Source organism: Musa acuminata, chromosome BXJ2-4 (genome assembly GCF_036884655.1).
Source record: "Musa acuminata AAA Group cultivar baxijiao chromosome BXJ2-4, Cavendish_Baxijiao_AAA, whole genome shotgun sequence".
NCBI classification, from domain to species: domain Eukaryota; kingdom Viridiplantae; phylum Streptophyta; class Magnoliopsida; order Zingiberales; family Musaceae; genus Musa; species Musa acuminata.
The window spans coordinates 37374652-37388312 of record NC_088341.1 but is presented as its reverse complement, the minus strand read 5'-3'; the positions used below and the strand labels follow the sequence as shown (position 1 = coordinate 37388312).

Sequence of the window (13661 nt, the reverse complement as noted above, 5' to 3'; positions counted from 1 at the left end):
ACATGAATCTTAAAATTTTCTCTAGATATATTATAGAAAGTTTCACTTTTCTAAAAGTCTGTTTTTTCCACACCACATCAAAACTTTTAGATATACGGGATATTTATAGAGCAGTCGGTCCTTAATTTCCAAGAGGTTTCTTCTTCAATCATTAATCTTTCTATATCTGTATTTTTTGTTAACTAAGCAAACTTGTACTTTAAGCAATCCATCTTCAATTAAAGAAGTCAATAAATACCTACTAACTTTGTCACCCTTTCCTTACTTTGTGGATTCATTAGGAAATCTACCAAAGTTTTCAATTTAAAAAATACACTATAGCTAAATGGATATCACTTATTCTTATCTTTTATTAGGAGAGATAGGAAAAGAAATAGTTTTATTCGTAAACAACTAGGTATCGTTTCGTTTCGGTAGAGGATAAGATAAGAAAGAATCATTTAAGATGATCCGAACATGTGTTTAGGATACCTCTGAATGCAATAATTAAGTGAAATGAGTAATGTTAGTGGTGCAAGAAGAGATAGAAGAAGACCTAAAAAGATCTTAATAGAAACTATAAATAAAAAATTAAGAACTCTAAACTTAATTAAACAAATGACTTTTTACGCATCTCAATAACGACAAAAGATCTATTTAGACGACCCCAAATAGTTAGAACTTATGACTTTGTTATTGTTGTTGTACTTTAACTACACAGATGAACTAGTTCATGGTTCAATTGTTCAATATCTGATTTTAATAAACAAACATCGCACCATGTGTAGCTGGAATTGAACCAATATGACTATTTGATTCTTGAGAAAGCTCTATATAACCTCAATTTTCTTTTAGCAAGATGTTTTTCTTTCACAATCTTTTATATCCTAAAATCATTCACATCATCTTTTGTTATCTTCACTGTTGATGGGACTCGCTGTTGTAGGCAACTACCATATCTTGCAGGTGCAACTTCTTTTTAGTTTGAGCTCTCTACTGTATATTTTTCTAAACATTAAAAATTTTGATGTAATTTTTCTTTTATTAGGATCATGCTATATCGAGTGCCTACCTATTAAACTCCACCTTCAATTTTGTAATCATAGCCTTATGAATTTGTAATACTCATTGAAGTTAAACGTTTAAAGTATTCAAATTTGTTAGTCAAGTTTTTAGTAGATAAGACTTCTCTAACTTACCCAAATACCTATAATGAGTTACTAATTACATTAATAAGGCCAAAAGTGACCATTTGGTATTGTGTAAAACTTTAAATGATTTACTAATTCAGAGTGAGATGGAAGCATATAAGGATATACGTATTGGGTGACAATTACTTTGCCAACTGTTTTGTGTTGTTCCAAGTTTTGCATATGCGTAGTCTGATCACCTGTTATTCCAGAAAGATGGCCACTGGAATTCCTGTGCTTGGCTATTTACTGATTCTGTTTCTCTTCTAATGATAATATTGTATTTTATTGGTTGTTATTTGGTGAGTTTTATGACTTGTTCCCCCTCTTTTGATTATTTTAGCCTCTTGTGTTGTTGTATATACCCATCAAACTATCTAACTGCAAAGGAAGGTGGACAGCTTCACCTATGCTAATTTGTTTTGCTTTAGTGCTGACAAATTAATGCAATACCATTTTAGAAAAATCCCACAAATACTTATTTTTGTTTTTAAGGGTCAAATGTTTCTCTAAAGAGACTTATGAACATATTTAATGGTTTGATTCATAAATATAAAAAATGAAACAGGTATAGAAGCCTGCACAAGATTTTGAGAGAAAGATTGTACAAGAATTTAGAACAAGCACATGCTATCATTTTCTATTAAGTTTTGTATCCAGAATTATTGATGTCGCATCTCAAGATATGCATGGCTTAATTCCTAAATTTCATGCATTCTTTTGTTCAGGAACTTTTGATCTTGATTTTGATTGTATATTACATAAGAAATAACATTTGTGCTGCTATGTCTAATGTTTGGTAATGTTGTACTTAACTCTAGTTTGGTAATTCAATTTTTTTTTCTTTTGTGAAGCAAATAGTAAACTGCTCAGACTTCATCTATAGATTTTAAATGGCAACAACAAACCTAGTGTACTTGCATTACTAGGTATAATGCCTGAATGATAATAGCTGATTAAATGAAAGAAGCAGCTCTATCTATAGAGCTGATCTAACCAGTTACTGTAAGCAAAAAAAAAAAAAAAACTAGTTATTGTATATTGTGTTGTTAGGCTTTCTTTATTTTAGGTGAAATAAGAACAAAATTGTGGTTTGAAAGGTTACGTTAGTAGAACTGACTAGCATTTGCATTACATACTGAGTCCTTTAGGTACTGACTGAACATTGGACAGAAGAGGATGATTCATATATTGATTCCTTTCCTGTAAAGCCCCCATTTTTCCCACTTAATATAAGGTCACCCTTAATAGAACTTTTGCCTTGTGCACATCATGTAAATCTCTTGTGCAAGATGTACAACATGAAGCAAAAATGTTGTATGAGGAGTAGCTCAATCAGGGAAAAATCTGAAAAAAGGGTGCCTTAGGCCGGGCATTGCTCTTTTTGAGTCTTTTGACTCCTATTAGAATGAAAGTGTTTAATATATGTTTATCTCAGAGTCCTAGTATTCTAACTGCCCGGCCTAAGTTTCAACAAGCTTGCACATCCAATTTCAACTGTTTTTCCATATTTGTGAAAAGGATTGACCTGTTTAATTCTATGGTCCTGCAGATACTTGACAGGAGTATGGCTACTTTTGGCATGTTCCTCTTGGATCCAGGTTAGGATTATCAAGTCCAGCAAGTTATTTATTCTAGTTCAATAAATATTAATACCTTAACCGGACACTTTATATTAGTTTCGTGAATCTTAATCAACATTTAACTTCTTTTCCTCCCATCTGTTTGAAAGATAAACTATTTAGTTCTGTTCAAAATTATCAGTTACCTGCAAAACTTTTTCAAGAACTTGACATGTTGATTCAAGATTTTTCGGGGACGGCATTATCGATCATTCTCTATTTTGGTACTCGATAGCAGCGTCGACCTTATTATCTCATAGTCACCATAATCTTTTCTCGTATTAGACGAAATCTAATTTCTTTGTTTGTAACTTACTCCATGTGTTCCTATCTCATTTCTATGAAGGTATCAAAGGGAGGGAGGCACTTATGCGATAAGCTAAGGATGGAAGGGAGTTTGTGGCCGCTGCCAGAATCGTGTTTCCTAATAGTATTATTGATCTTAAAAAGGCTTGATTGTTCTACCTTGTGCTCTCATGAGTTTCTTTACTATCCTTTTTGATACACAAGTTAAATAAAATGACACCTTTCTGTAATCTTTAGACTTATATGGAATTTGCATATGATGTTGTTATTTGCCCCAATCTAATTGAATCAAACACTTGCAAAGGGACGATTGCAAGAGGGGGGGAATATTCCATGTTCCATTGTTACTGACAATGGAGACCACAACAAAGATAAAGCTACTGATGAACATAAAACAAATCCACTCTTAGGTTGCTTCCTGGACAGTTCATAGTTGAAACACAAATCCACCACGCGTTGAGTGCTTATATGAATGCTAAGCCAAAACAAACAATAAGCATGACAGCATTCATGGCAAATAATATCACTGACATAAACAAACTTCCAAAAGAAGTTTGTCATTCAAGAATCAAGAATCACCAACAAATCCACCACGCATTCAGTTCTATACATTGAGTTCTATACATTCGTTGACACAAATCCACTGACACAAATCCACCATGCGTTGAGTTCTATACATTCGTCAATCAAGAATCCATCGTGCCAAATGCTACCAATCTAATAAAAATAGATCAAATAAAACTTCCAAAAGAAAAAACAGTTACTCAAACTAACATCTCAGTTCAGAATGACTGGCCCAATATCGTTGCTACAAGTAAACTCAATCATGGTTGCAACTCTTTTTATTTGGTAGAGAGTATCAAATGGCTTCCATATCAGGTACTGGAACCAGAGGATCTAATCTATAGGATTGTAACTCATAAGATTCTCCGAATGCTCCCTCGCTTTGGGTTCGTCGTAAAAAACTACTAGGCTGCAGACCTAGCAGCATATTCCTGCCAGCATCTGGGAGATCATTGGTTGGCTTGGGCCACAGAGATTTTAGGGGCCTATGGCTTCTCTTGGATGATTTAATTGAAGTGTTCAGACCATTGCCAGACTTACCATGGCTATAGGATGACTTGCTTAGGCCTGTACCACGAATTCCGCGATGAGAATCTTTACCTTCCGACCTGAAACTGCGGTCGAACTGATGGGATGAGAAAGATCGTCGAGGACGGTCTAAGACTTCTTTTGAACCGTTTGCTCGAATGACCTGCTTGTTGTAATAAGCAAGACGAGGCAGAAGACTCGACAGATATTTCTTAAGCTCTTCATTCCCGACATTTTTTTCAGCAGGATTGCTCTTGATATTTACTGCTTGCAGGGAAGCATAATTAGCTGCCAGTTGCTTAAGTCCTTTTGAATTAGATATTCGATTGGAGCATATGTCAAGAACACTCAATTTGAGGAGGCGATGCAGGCCTTCTATTTCACTTATCTTGTTCCCACCTAAATATAGCTCTTTCAGCATCAAACAAGAAGCCAAACCTACAAGGGATTAAAATGAGACGGTTAATAATAATAATAATTCTTTGACTTGCTTAGCTTCTTTTGTTCTTTTTCTGACCAATGATGCAACATAGGAAAATTTAGCAGCTTAAATCTGGGATAAATTACCACATGGATAATATTTTGAACATGAAAGAAAGAAGCTTGTTTGTTTGTTTTGAACATCTAGATCACACATTTCTAACAATGTCTATAGCAGGTTAGAAGGCTTCGATAACAAAACTATTTGATCGATCATCAAATTTCAGGAACCATTCCAGTTGATGCAAGAAGTTCCAAGATGTACTACCTAATATATATATATATATATATATATATATATATATATATATATATATATGTATATATATATATATATATATATATGTATATATATATATATATATGTATGTATGTATGTATATATATATATATATGTATATATATATACATACACATATATATATACATATATATATATGTATATATGTATGTATATATCTACATGTCAATTTATTTCAATAAATTAATTTCTTGTTAAATCTAGCTGCAGCTAGGTCGAATCATCATGGATTCAAAGAATTTTTATTCAAATCCAACCAACTTCTACACAAATCTAGCCAATTTATATGTACGTATGACCAAGAGATGAGATGCATAAATCTAGGTTAGATCCACATAGAAACTGCCAAGATCCCTGCTGAAGAGAAACTAGATTCATATTTGACCAATATATTGGGATCTAACATGGTTTAGGATTTAGGGTTTAGAAATGTGCTATGTAATATAATCATGATCACAGTAAAGAGAATGGAAAAAAGAAAAGAATACAAAACATACATACTATATCGAACACAAAAGAACATGGAGACTAGTTGCATACCATGGCCAATCCTACTTATTCTGTTGTAACTCAGATCAAGTACACGGAGTCGTGTAAGTTCTCTGAGGCCTTCGATGACTGATATTTTATTCTTCGACAGATTTAACATGTGAAGACCTTTCGGAAATGCTCCAGAAGTTATCCGAACTGAAGAAAAGTGTTCCAGAAAATGCAGAATTAGGTTTCATACATTACCTATTTTTTTATAACACAAGTACCAAGTAAGCATAAGATACATATTGATGTAAAGCAAAGAATAAAAGAAGCATTTGAAAAAGGAGAAACAATGGTGAGAACTTATGAAGCTTGTATGATAAACCTTACACATACCTATGGCGTTGCCTGATAAATTTAGCATCTTTAAACCAACAAATGCACTAAGGATTGGAATTGCAACCAATCCAAGATTTGCCATCTGTGCAGTTGAAGACATAGGACTCAAGGTTGAAAGGTAATCATAAGCTACTATCATTCCAATACTACTTCTAGCATCAACTTTTTTGCTTTCAATCCTACCAGCAACCTTAGGTTGTTCCTTCTTATGTGCAGGATTAGAACTTTTCCCGAGTTCTTCCACAGTGTCACAATTTTGGACATCAAGTTGGTTGATCCAAGCTGCAACTCGCCCGATATTATGTCCTTCAGGAGTTGATTCATCCTTATTCTGGATGGAACTTTCATTAAGTTTACAAGTCACAGCACCATTGTTCCCAAGTTGTTCCAACTCGATTCCATGACCAGGATTGCTATTGTGATCACTCCCATCAACCGATGAATCTGCATTGCAAAGTGAGTCCTTGCTGTCAACCAACTGATTGTCACTAACGGACTTTGGAATGAAATATTTACAATCATTCTCTGGATCTGATAGACCATTACACCGGCAACTGTTATTAGAAAGATGCCCTCTTAATTCTGAATGGCAGGTTGAACCCTGGTCATCTATATCAGATTCGTGTGACATATATTCTGCATCTGGTGCAGCTTTGTGCTGGTTCAAAGACACCCTAGAATCAGCTGCTCTATCACCATTTAGAAACTGAACCCTTCCATCATTGATAGAGAACATATTTTCAAAAGATATGGAATGAGACCCAATAAAATCAAGCTTCAGAGAATCATCATTGATGCTTGTATTTGGCACTCCATGGCTATCTAGAAAACACGATCTTGCATGTCCAGAGTAAACATGGTCATCATCATTGTCATGATGCTTTTCATCGGACTCGACAATGCCAATGGAAAAGAGGGATTCACGATGAACTGGTTCAGCCAATGAAACATTATGAAATTCAAACATATTATTTTTGTGATTCTGGTTTTGCGACTTACTTCCATGGTCCATGTGATCTTCATATAGACTAATACCATCAATATTGTCCAATGTATTCATGTCTAATTGGCAGGTACTGGAAAATCCCTGACTTAGTTCATCTTCCTCGATGATATTTCCATAGGAGCCACTTCTTTCTTTGTCCAATATATTTCCAAGAGATTTATTTTTTCTAAGCTTTGCCATCTGAACAAAATCTTCCCAGAGATGAATATCCTGACTGCTCTCAGAACAACCTCCCTGTAAAGATTGGTCTGTTACTTGATTGATTTGGGATTCTAAACTATTATCTTCATCTGTCTTGACATTGGAACTTCTAGGCACCACTGCAAGCTTTATTTCTTGATCTTCAGACTCTACCAGATGATTGAACTTCATTGTTCCACCAGCTTGTTGAACATTCTCCAAACAAAGGAGTAATTTTTCAGCATAAAAGAATTAAAGATATGTGACTCAGAGAGATAAAAAAACAATGATCTTTGTGTACCTTTGATTTATGCTTGTGAGGAGTCAAGAAACAGGAAAAACCTGACAATTTCAGTTATCAAAGAAGCAAAGATTTTCACACTACTTGAGAAAAGTGATAATATCCAACATGTCACTGAAGAGATTATTCCACCCAGATATCACAGGAAAACCAAGATTGCATACCCAAGTATCTATAAATGACTAACTGATAGGAGGGAACTAGTCTACCATCCAATATGAGTCTTAGCCCATGCTGACATTAGCCGTAATCAAGAGAAAGACCTTCAAGCACACGGCACAGTCTCCAAATACCGGACGTCTTTGATTCCAGCAATGAATTCAATGCAGAACCCCACACCCAATTAGAGGTGCGAGAAGGGTATGACTTTCCTATAGTGGCCAGTGTAAGAAAGCTCTATGAAGCAACTAGTTTGAGAGAGACACTAGGAGAAATCCTGCAACATGTATTACAGACTATGAGATTGGAAAAAGGATTTGACAAAACACAAGAGATGACTAGAATGACAAAACTAAAAATTCTGAATTTAGTATTGCAATTACTTGACATATCGATGATTTCACTAATAAAGGTAAAACGGTGTCCTTCAAGGATCTGTTTCTTAGAATGTATCGAATATGCATATGGAATGAAAAGATCAAAGAGTAAGAAACCTTTAAGAAACTAAATATGAAGCTGAAGACAAAAATTACTTACATAAGAAAGAAAACAAATATATCAAATATTAGCGATAATAAATATTAAATTTACGGATCCCAAATAGCTGTTCTTGTAGCAATATAAATATTCAAGGATTATAGTTCCACTACTGTATTGAATGATTCAAGGAAAACAAAAGGTCGAAAATGCCGTGTGTTAGTGAGCTTCTTCACATACGATTTAGGCAGATTCTCCAAAATCATCCTAAAAAGAAATCAACAATTTGAGGTGTATTCTATTGCTAGTTTTGTTTATCTTACTAATACATTTAACTAGCAAATTTATGTTGGCTCCTCAAGACTATACCCTTGTGCTTGGGATTTAACAAACAAGTTTTAATTTTGGTTCTTGACTTTTTTATTTCCTAAAAGAACAAGAAACAAACGAATGTTGCTTCTTTACCAAAACAGCAAAACACAACCTGTTTATGATCAAAACTTACTACCAGGAAGCGGCAGAAGTCAACCAATCAATCAACGAAACAAAAAGCGTTTCAAACAAAAAACAATCCATATATGACAACGAGGTCAGAAAAGGAAACAATTCGATCTCTTATCATCCAATTCTACCACACCGAGCCAACCCAGAGTATCTTTCAGAACAATCCAATACCCAAATCTCCTAAAAAACGAATCTTTTCTCACACACACACAAAAACAAAAAGCTTTTACATGGAAATCACCATCGCAAAGTAATCTTTCCTGGACGAAACAGATGCACCGATCAAAAACCTGAAAGATAGCAAACCTAGTCTCCGCCAGATAGCATCACCGATTCCTCCTAGAACAAAGTAAAGCAGTCTATTTTTCACCTACAGAAAGCCCAGATTAAGAAGGAACTCAGATAGAGGGAGGAGACCGGGGGCTATATTTAGGAGAAACCCAACGGGGAACGTTTCTGGATAAACCCTAACCACAGAGGGATTCCAGGTAGAGAAATCGCCAACCTCCTCAATCCTATCTTCTCCCCCTTTTCCTTAGCTTACAATCTCATGCAATCTTTGACGTTGATCGATGGATCTACAATAAAATAATCTTTTTTTTGGAATTTAATGTGAATTGTGATGTGGTCATTTAGATTGGACTCATTCTCAGTTTAGGGATTCTAATCATATACAAATAAAGAGTAATATTTCATAAATTAATTGGAAAAAGGGATAATGAAGACGTAATCTTATCGAATTCCAACTGGATTTTATTTTGTGATTTTGAGCCTAAATTTATCATATATATAACAATAAAAAATTAAAGATCATATGAAATTAAATGAACGGTTATGATGCAGGAATTTGGAGGATTCCGTCGAACTGTGTTGTTGTAGGGGATCCGTCCCGTCCCGCCCCGACTGAAGTTACGACACCAAGAGCACCACCTCTTTGCAGCGGCTGCCCGCACCCACCGCCATGGCGTCGCGCTTCGCTCCGAGGCTCTTCCTCCGACGCTTACGGATGCGGAGAAGAGCTCAGCCGATCTCGCCTCTTCACGAAGCTTCCGCAGAATCCGCTGGCGTTATCGGCGATCGAATCTTCTCTCCATCGGCGGGAGCTTGGTCACCTCCCGATTTCCAATGTGTTTTTAGGGTTTTCTTCTCCGCTCGCCCGTCATCGCTCGACGAAGGGAAGGGTCCGGCCGCCATAGATTACCCGTGCGTGGTTGCCCCCGATCCATTTTCTTTAGAAAGAGAGCGGAAGGCTCTGATTAGGGTTTCACGATCAGGGAAAAATTGCCAGTGATTTGATTTCCAGCGTCTAATTCATAATGAAATGTAGCTTTTTCATTGATTTTTATGTGAACAATAGCTTTCTTGATGATTTTCTTTCTTGAATTGAGTGCTCGTCTACAGTTCTGACTAACCTGAAAGTGAGTTCTTAAATATTTTTCTTTGATTGTGCAATATATATGATTTCTTTGTCGATCTCTTTTATTCTTTTCCTTGATTTTGATGCGAACAATTCTTTTTTGTCATTTTTATGATTTTTCGGTTGAGTGTTCTTGTGGAACTTTGCTCAATTTGAAAGCAGTTTGATTCTCGATTCGTCGGTATAGGAAGGTTTATGATAGTTCAAGATCGAGTACAATACACATTTATGTTCTTCTATACAAATGTACTTCTGTTTACATCTGGTACTAAAATCTTTTTTCCACAATGTGGTCTCATTTTATTCGCATTTCTGGAGTAATTCTTCTCGTTCTGTTAAAGATCTCTTTTGCCGGAAGAGGAGTTCCATAGGCTGGCAGATGAGACGATCCATGACCTGCTGGAAAAATTTGAGGTAGCTTTCACACTTCATCTGTGAGTCCAGCATATGATTTATTATTTTCAAAAGCCTGCAGAACTTTCAAACAAGATATTGATAGTCTTCATCTTTGTGCTGGCAGGAATATGGAGATGCTATCCAAATTGATGATTACGAAGTGGACTATGGGGTGTGATGAGACAGAAGACTTTTAGTTGTTCCCTTATCTTTCATCTTCTTGTGCTTGACTAAGTTGATCAGGTGCATTTCATTTTGAGCAGAATCATGTTTTGACATTGAAGCTGGGGAGCTTGGGCACGTACGTCATAAACAAGCAAACTCCAAACAGGCAAATTTGGTTATCTTCTCCAGTAAGGTACTGGCCGTGTAAACTTTGATGCTTCTATATGTAAAACATTGCATGTTATTGTTTTAAATTTTCAAGCATTGTACATAATTTGGGACTGAGATTATTAAGTTGTGTGGGTTCAGTCGTAATCTAGTTTCTAACTTCGACAAATTTTCAACTCATTATTTAGCTACATTCTTACTTTTTAGGTTTAGAATGTATTTGAATTGCTTGTAAGTCTATGATCTACCTGTTTTAGGCATTATTTATTTAACAAAATCGACCAGAACCAACAAGGGCCTTAAACTTCCATAAACTATGTACTTGACATGGGCTTACCAACTAAATTCTGATAAAACAACTGTGTAGAGCTTGGTGACTAAGAGTCTTCATCCGACAACTAGTTTTTCAAGTGGAGATCACGTAGGAACTATTTGTACATGGATGTCCTGGAGTAGATGTGATATTGTTAGATGAGGCACTGATTTGGGCAATCTCATACCTTAGTGGGAATACGAACCTTTGATGGCTTGTATAAATGAGAATTCCCATTAGTGGATACTTTTACGGAGAGAGAGAGAGAGAGAGAGAGAGAGAGAGAGAGAGAGAGAGAGAGAGAGAGAGAGAGAGGCTTTTACTGTGTTTTCTTCAACAGAAATATCATATGCATTTTATGGTGTTGGTGTCGAGTGTATCACTGTCTTGTTTTCTCGTAAGTTGCTGATGGCGCTTTTATCTTCAAATTTGTACTTTCTTTTTCCTTCTCTTTATATTTTTGGAACCAGCTTGTGTTTGTTCAAGTTAGAGTAGCGCATGCTGACGATAATATATAGACCCAAGGATTTCACAACAAAAAAGTGAAGTATGATATGGATGCCATGGACTTCATTTTTACCCAAAAGGGAACCTTTTCTATGGGGCATAACTCGAATAACTTTGGTCTTTGGCTGTACTATTCATGATAGTGTGACTTGTTGTGGGTATGTGAGTTGCATCGGATTTTATTGCTCATCTTGGTGAACTGCAGCTGATAGGAGGGAATCATTAAAAAAGATGTGAACTTTCCCAGGAATTGCAATGTGAGCCAGAGAAAGACTTAAGATGGCTTAACATAATCATGGGAAAGGACAGGATGTCCTTGTGATTGCAGCTATACAAATCTGGAATTAGGGAATGATGCATCTCACTATATGGATTTTGTGTAACAGAGGGTTCTTATAGTCTGCCACACATATGGGAGATTCCTCTTACACTGGTTGAGAAAATTCTAGACAACTTGGATATTGATGTTTTAGATGGAGCATTTGTGATATTATTTCATGTTCTGTATTCTTTTGGTACATCAACTGGAGGATGCAAAGGCAAAGAACTCTATGAGCAGATATGTCCTCTGTATGGCATGTCACACATGTAGGTCGAGCAGAACTGGGAAGCTTATTTGAAAGTCATTGGTAGCCCCTTACCTCTGGAGTCCTACAGTTTCTGTTCTGTCCACCCTCATTGTGCCCACTAGAGTGCAGGAAAGCAAACAGTGATAGTCCGATAGGGATCTACTGACATGCTGAGTTGTAGTGGGTCCCATAAAAGGTAGGTAAAATTGTACTTGGTCCAAAGGGTAGAACAACTGATTTATTTTTCCTTAATTTTTTTAGATCTATGTTAGCTTGCTGCAACAACCTAATCTGACTGAAAGATGTATATCATAGATTATATTAGCTTGCTACAGCTCAATCTTTGTTGGTAGTCAAAAGGCCCTTATATTCTGTGCTATTTAGGAACCCTGGTTCCTACATTATCATTATTTACCACCAACTTTTGCTGTAAAATTCATATCCCAGCCACTTCCATTTGACTCTGTCAACCAAATTGATGGATTTCTACCTATCCCACATAGGTTAATAGTAATCAAACCATCAAGTGATTCTTTTGCCCATTGGATTAATATACGTTTATTAACAGTTGTTTTCCTATTTACATCCATTTTGAAAATTCTCCACAAAGATGACGTGGGAGGAAATTTGCAACATCATCTGTAAGGTGGCTTTCCGAGTCCACCGTTGAAATGTAGGGCTCAACCCTGGACCAGCTATGGAAACAACCAAAGTACTGTAGGCGCCGAGGGACTTTCTGGTTGTTTCTTTTTGATATATGGTGGCTGTTTGGGTAGGAGACAAGGTCTTGTGGTTGCGACAAGAGAGAGTCAATACTTTGAAATATAAAGTGTGTGTGATCTTCTTTAGTTCAACTGTTATCTCAAGTCTGCAAAATGTTCCAAATTGATGAATCTATATAGCCATCTGCATTTGGTGCCATATTTGAAAATGACCAATATGTGTATTATTTGAGAATGGTGTTGTACTGTAAACATCAACAATTGTAGGGGTTGAGACTTAACATCAATTTTGGTTGCGGTATCCGCATAATGTAGGGTAGTGATTTTAATAGAACTTTCACACGCATGTAGCCATGTTTGCGTTGACGATATTTGATACTTATGATTTCTGTGCTTATTGTTCACCGGCCATCGTTCTCCAGAATCCTGTTGTTGAAGACTCAAAACTGTTGTTCTTGTGTTGCAGTGGTCCTTCCAGGTTTGATTGGGATGCGATGTCAAAGACTTGGGTGTACAGGAGGACCATGGCCAACTTGTTCCAGCTTCTGGAAGAAGAAGTTGGGCAACTCTGTGGGCAACCTATCAGTCTTCGTTGACCACCGAATGGATTGTATCGTGACATTTCCTTCCACTGATCGATATCAGTCAGCGGATGCATCTCAAACAAGTCCAACCTTCTAAGCCACATAGGAATAATCCGCTGTACGTGGAATTGATCTTCCAGTAAGAACACGACCCTCTCTTTTGTATTTCTTGCCGTCCCCATTCCTTCATTACAAAACCTGCATCCTATTTTGTCCTCTACGATGGAAATCTAGCAGATACATCAGGTTTCTCCGATCATCAACTGTAGAATACATTAATTATTACTTGCATCAACGTTTGGTTGTCCTTATCACCATTGAATCGGTCCCAAGAGTTTTCCTTTCTATCA

General features: G+C 36.3%; 2 protein-coding genes across 5 annotated transcripts; one reads left to right on the top strand and one right to left on the bottom strand.

The window, feature by feature from the left end:
* Nucleotides 1-3672: 3672 nt before the first annotated feature.
* On the bottom strand, nucleotides 3673-8915 carry LOC135610668 (uncharacterized). Of its 4 annotated transcripts, none has more exons than XM_065105465.1 (5): nucleotides 8777-8915; nucleotides 7331-7766; nucleotides 5841-7232; nucleotides 5511-5657; nucleotides 3673-4627 (listed from the first exon to the last, which is right to left on the bottom strand). In XM_065105465.1, exons 3-5 carry the CDS (start codon nucleotides 7219-7221, stop codon nucleotides 3957-3959), a joined length of 2199 nt encoding a protein of 732 aa, XP_064961537.1. In that variant the 5' UTR covers nucleotides 7222-7232; nucleotides 7331-7766; nucleotides 8777-8915; the 3' UTR covers nucleotides 3673-3956. The 4 variants fall into 4 exon arrangements, with proteins under 4 accessions (XP_064961537.1, XP_064961538.1, XP_064961536.1 ...); XM_065105466.1 differs by having other exon boundaries at nucleotides 8761-8897; XM_065105464.1 differs by having other exon boundaries at nucleotides 5841-7245; nucleotides 8712-8851.
* Nucleotides 8820-13570, top strand: LOC135610669 (frataxin, mitochondrial-like). The gene is made up of 6 exons (XM_065105467.1): nucleotides 8820-8958; nucleotides 9314-9673; nucleotides 10229-10301; nucleotides 10408-10455; nucleotides 10547-10641; nucleotides 13194-13570. Exons 2-6 carry the CDS (start codon nucleotides 9432-9434, stop codon nucleotides 13321-13323), a joined length of 588 nt encoding a protein of 195 aa, XP_064961539.1. The 5' UTR covers nucleotides 8820-8958; nucleotides 9314-9431; the 3' UTR covers nucleotides 13324-13570.
* Nucleotides 13571-13661: the final 91 nt, after the last annotated feature.

Coding starts and splice junctions, on each gene's coding strand:
- LOC135610668 (XM_065105465.1), bottom strand. CDS start 7,221: ATGAAGTTCAATCATCTGGTAGAGTCTGAAGATCAAGAAATAAAGCTT. Junction 5,658..5,840: donor TTTATCAGGCAACGCCATAG/GTATGTGTAAGG, acceptor ACTTTTCTTCAG/TTCGGATAACTTCTGGAGCA. Junction 4,628..5,510: donor AATAAGTAGGATTGGCCATG/GTATGCAACTAG, acceptor AATCCCTTGTAG/GTTTGGCTTCTTGTTTGATG.
- LOC135610669 (XM_065105467.1), top strand. CDS start 9,432: ATGGCGTCGCGCTTCGCTCCGAGGCTCTTCCTCCGACGCTTACGGATG. Junction 10,456..10,546: donor ATTACGAAGTGGACTATGGG/GTGTGATGAGAC, acceptor CATTTTGAGCAG/AATCATGTTTTGACATTGAA. Junction 10,642..13,193: donor TGGTTATCTTCTCCAGTAAG/GTACTGGCCGTG, acceptor CTTGTGTTGCAG/TGGTCCTTCCAGGTTTGATT.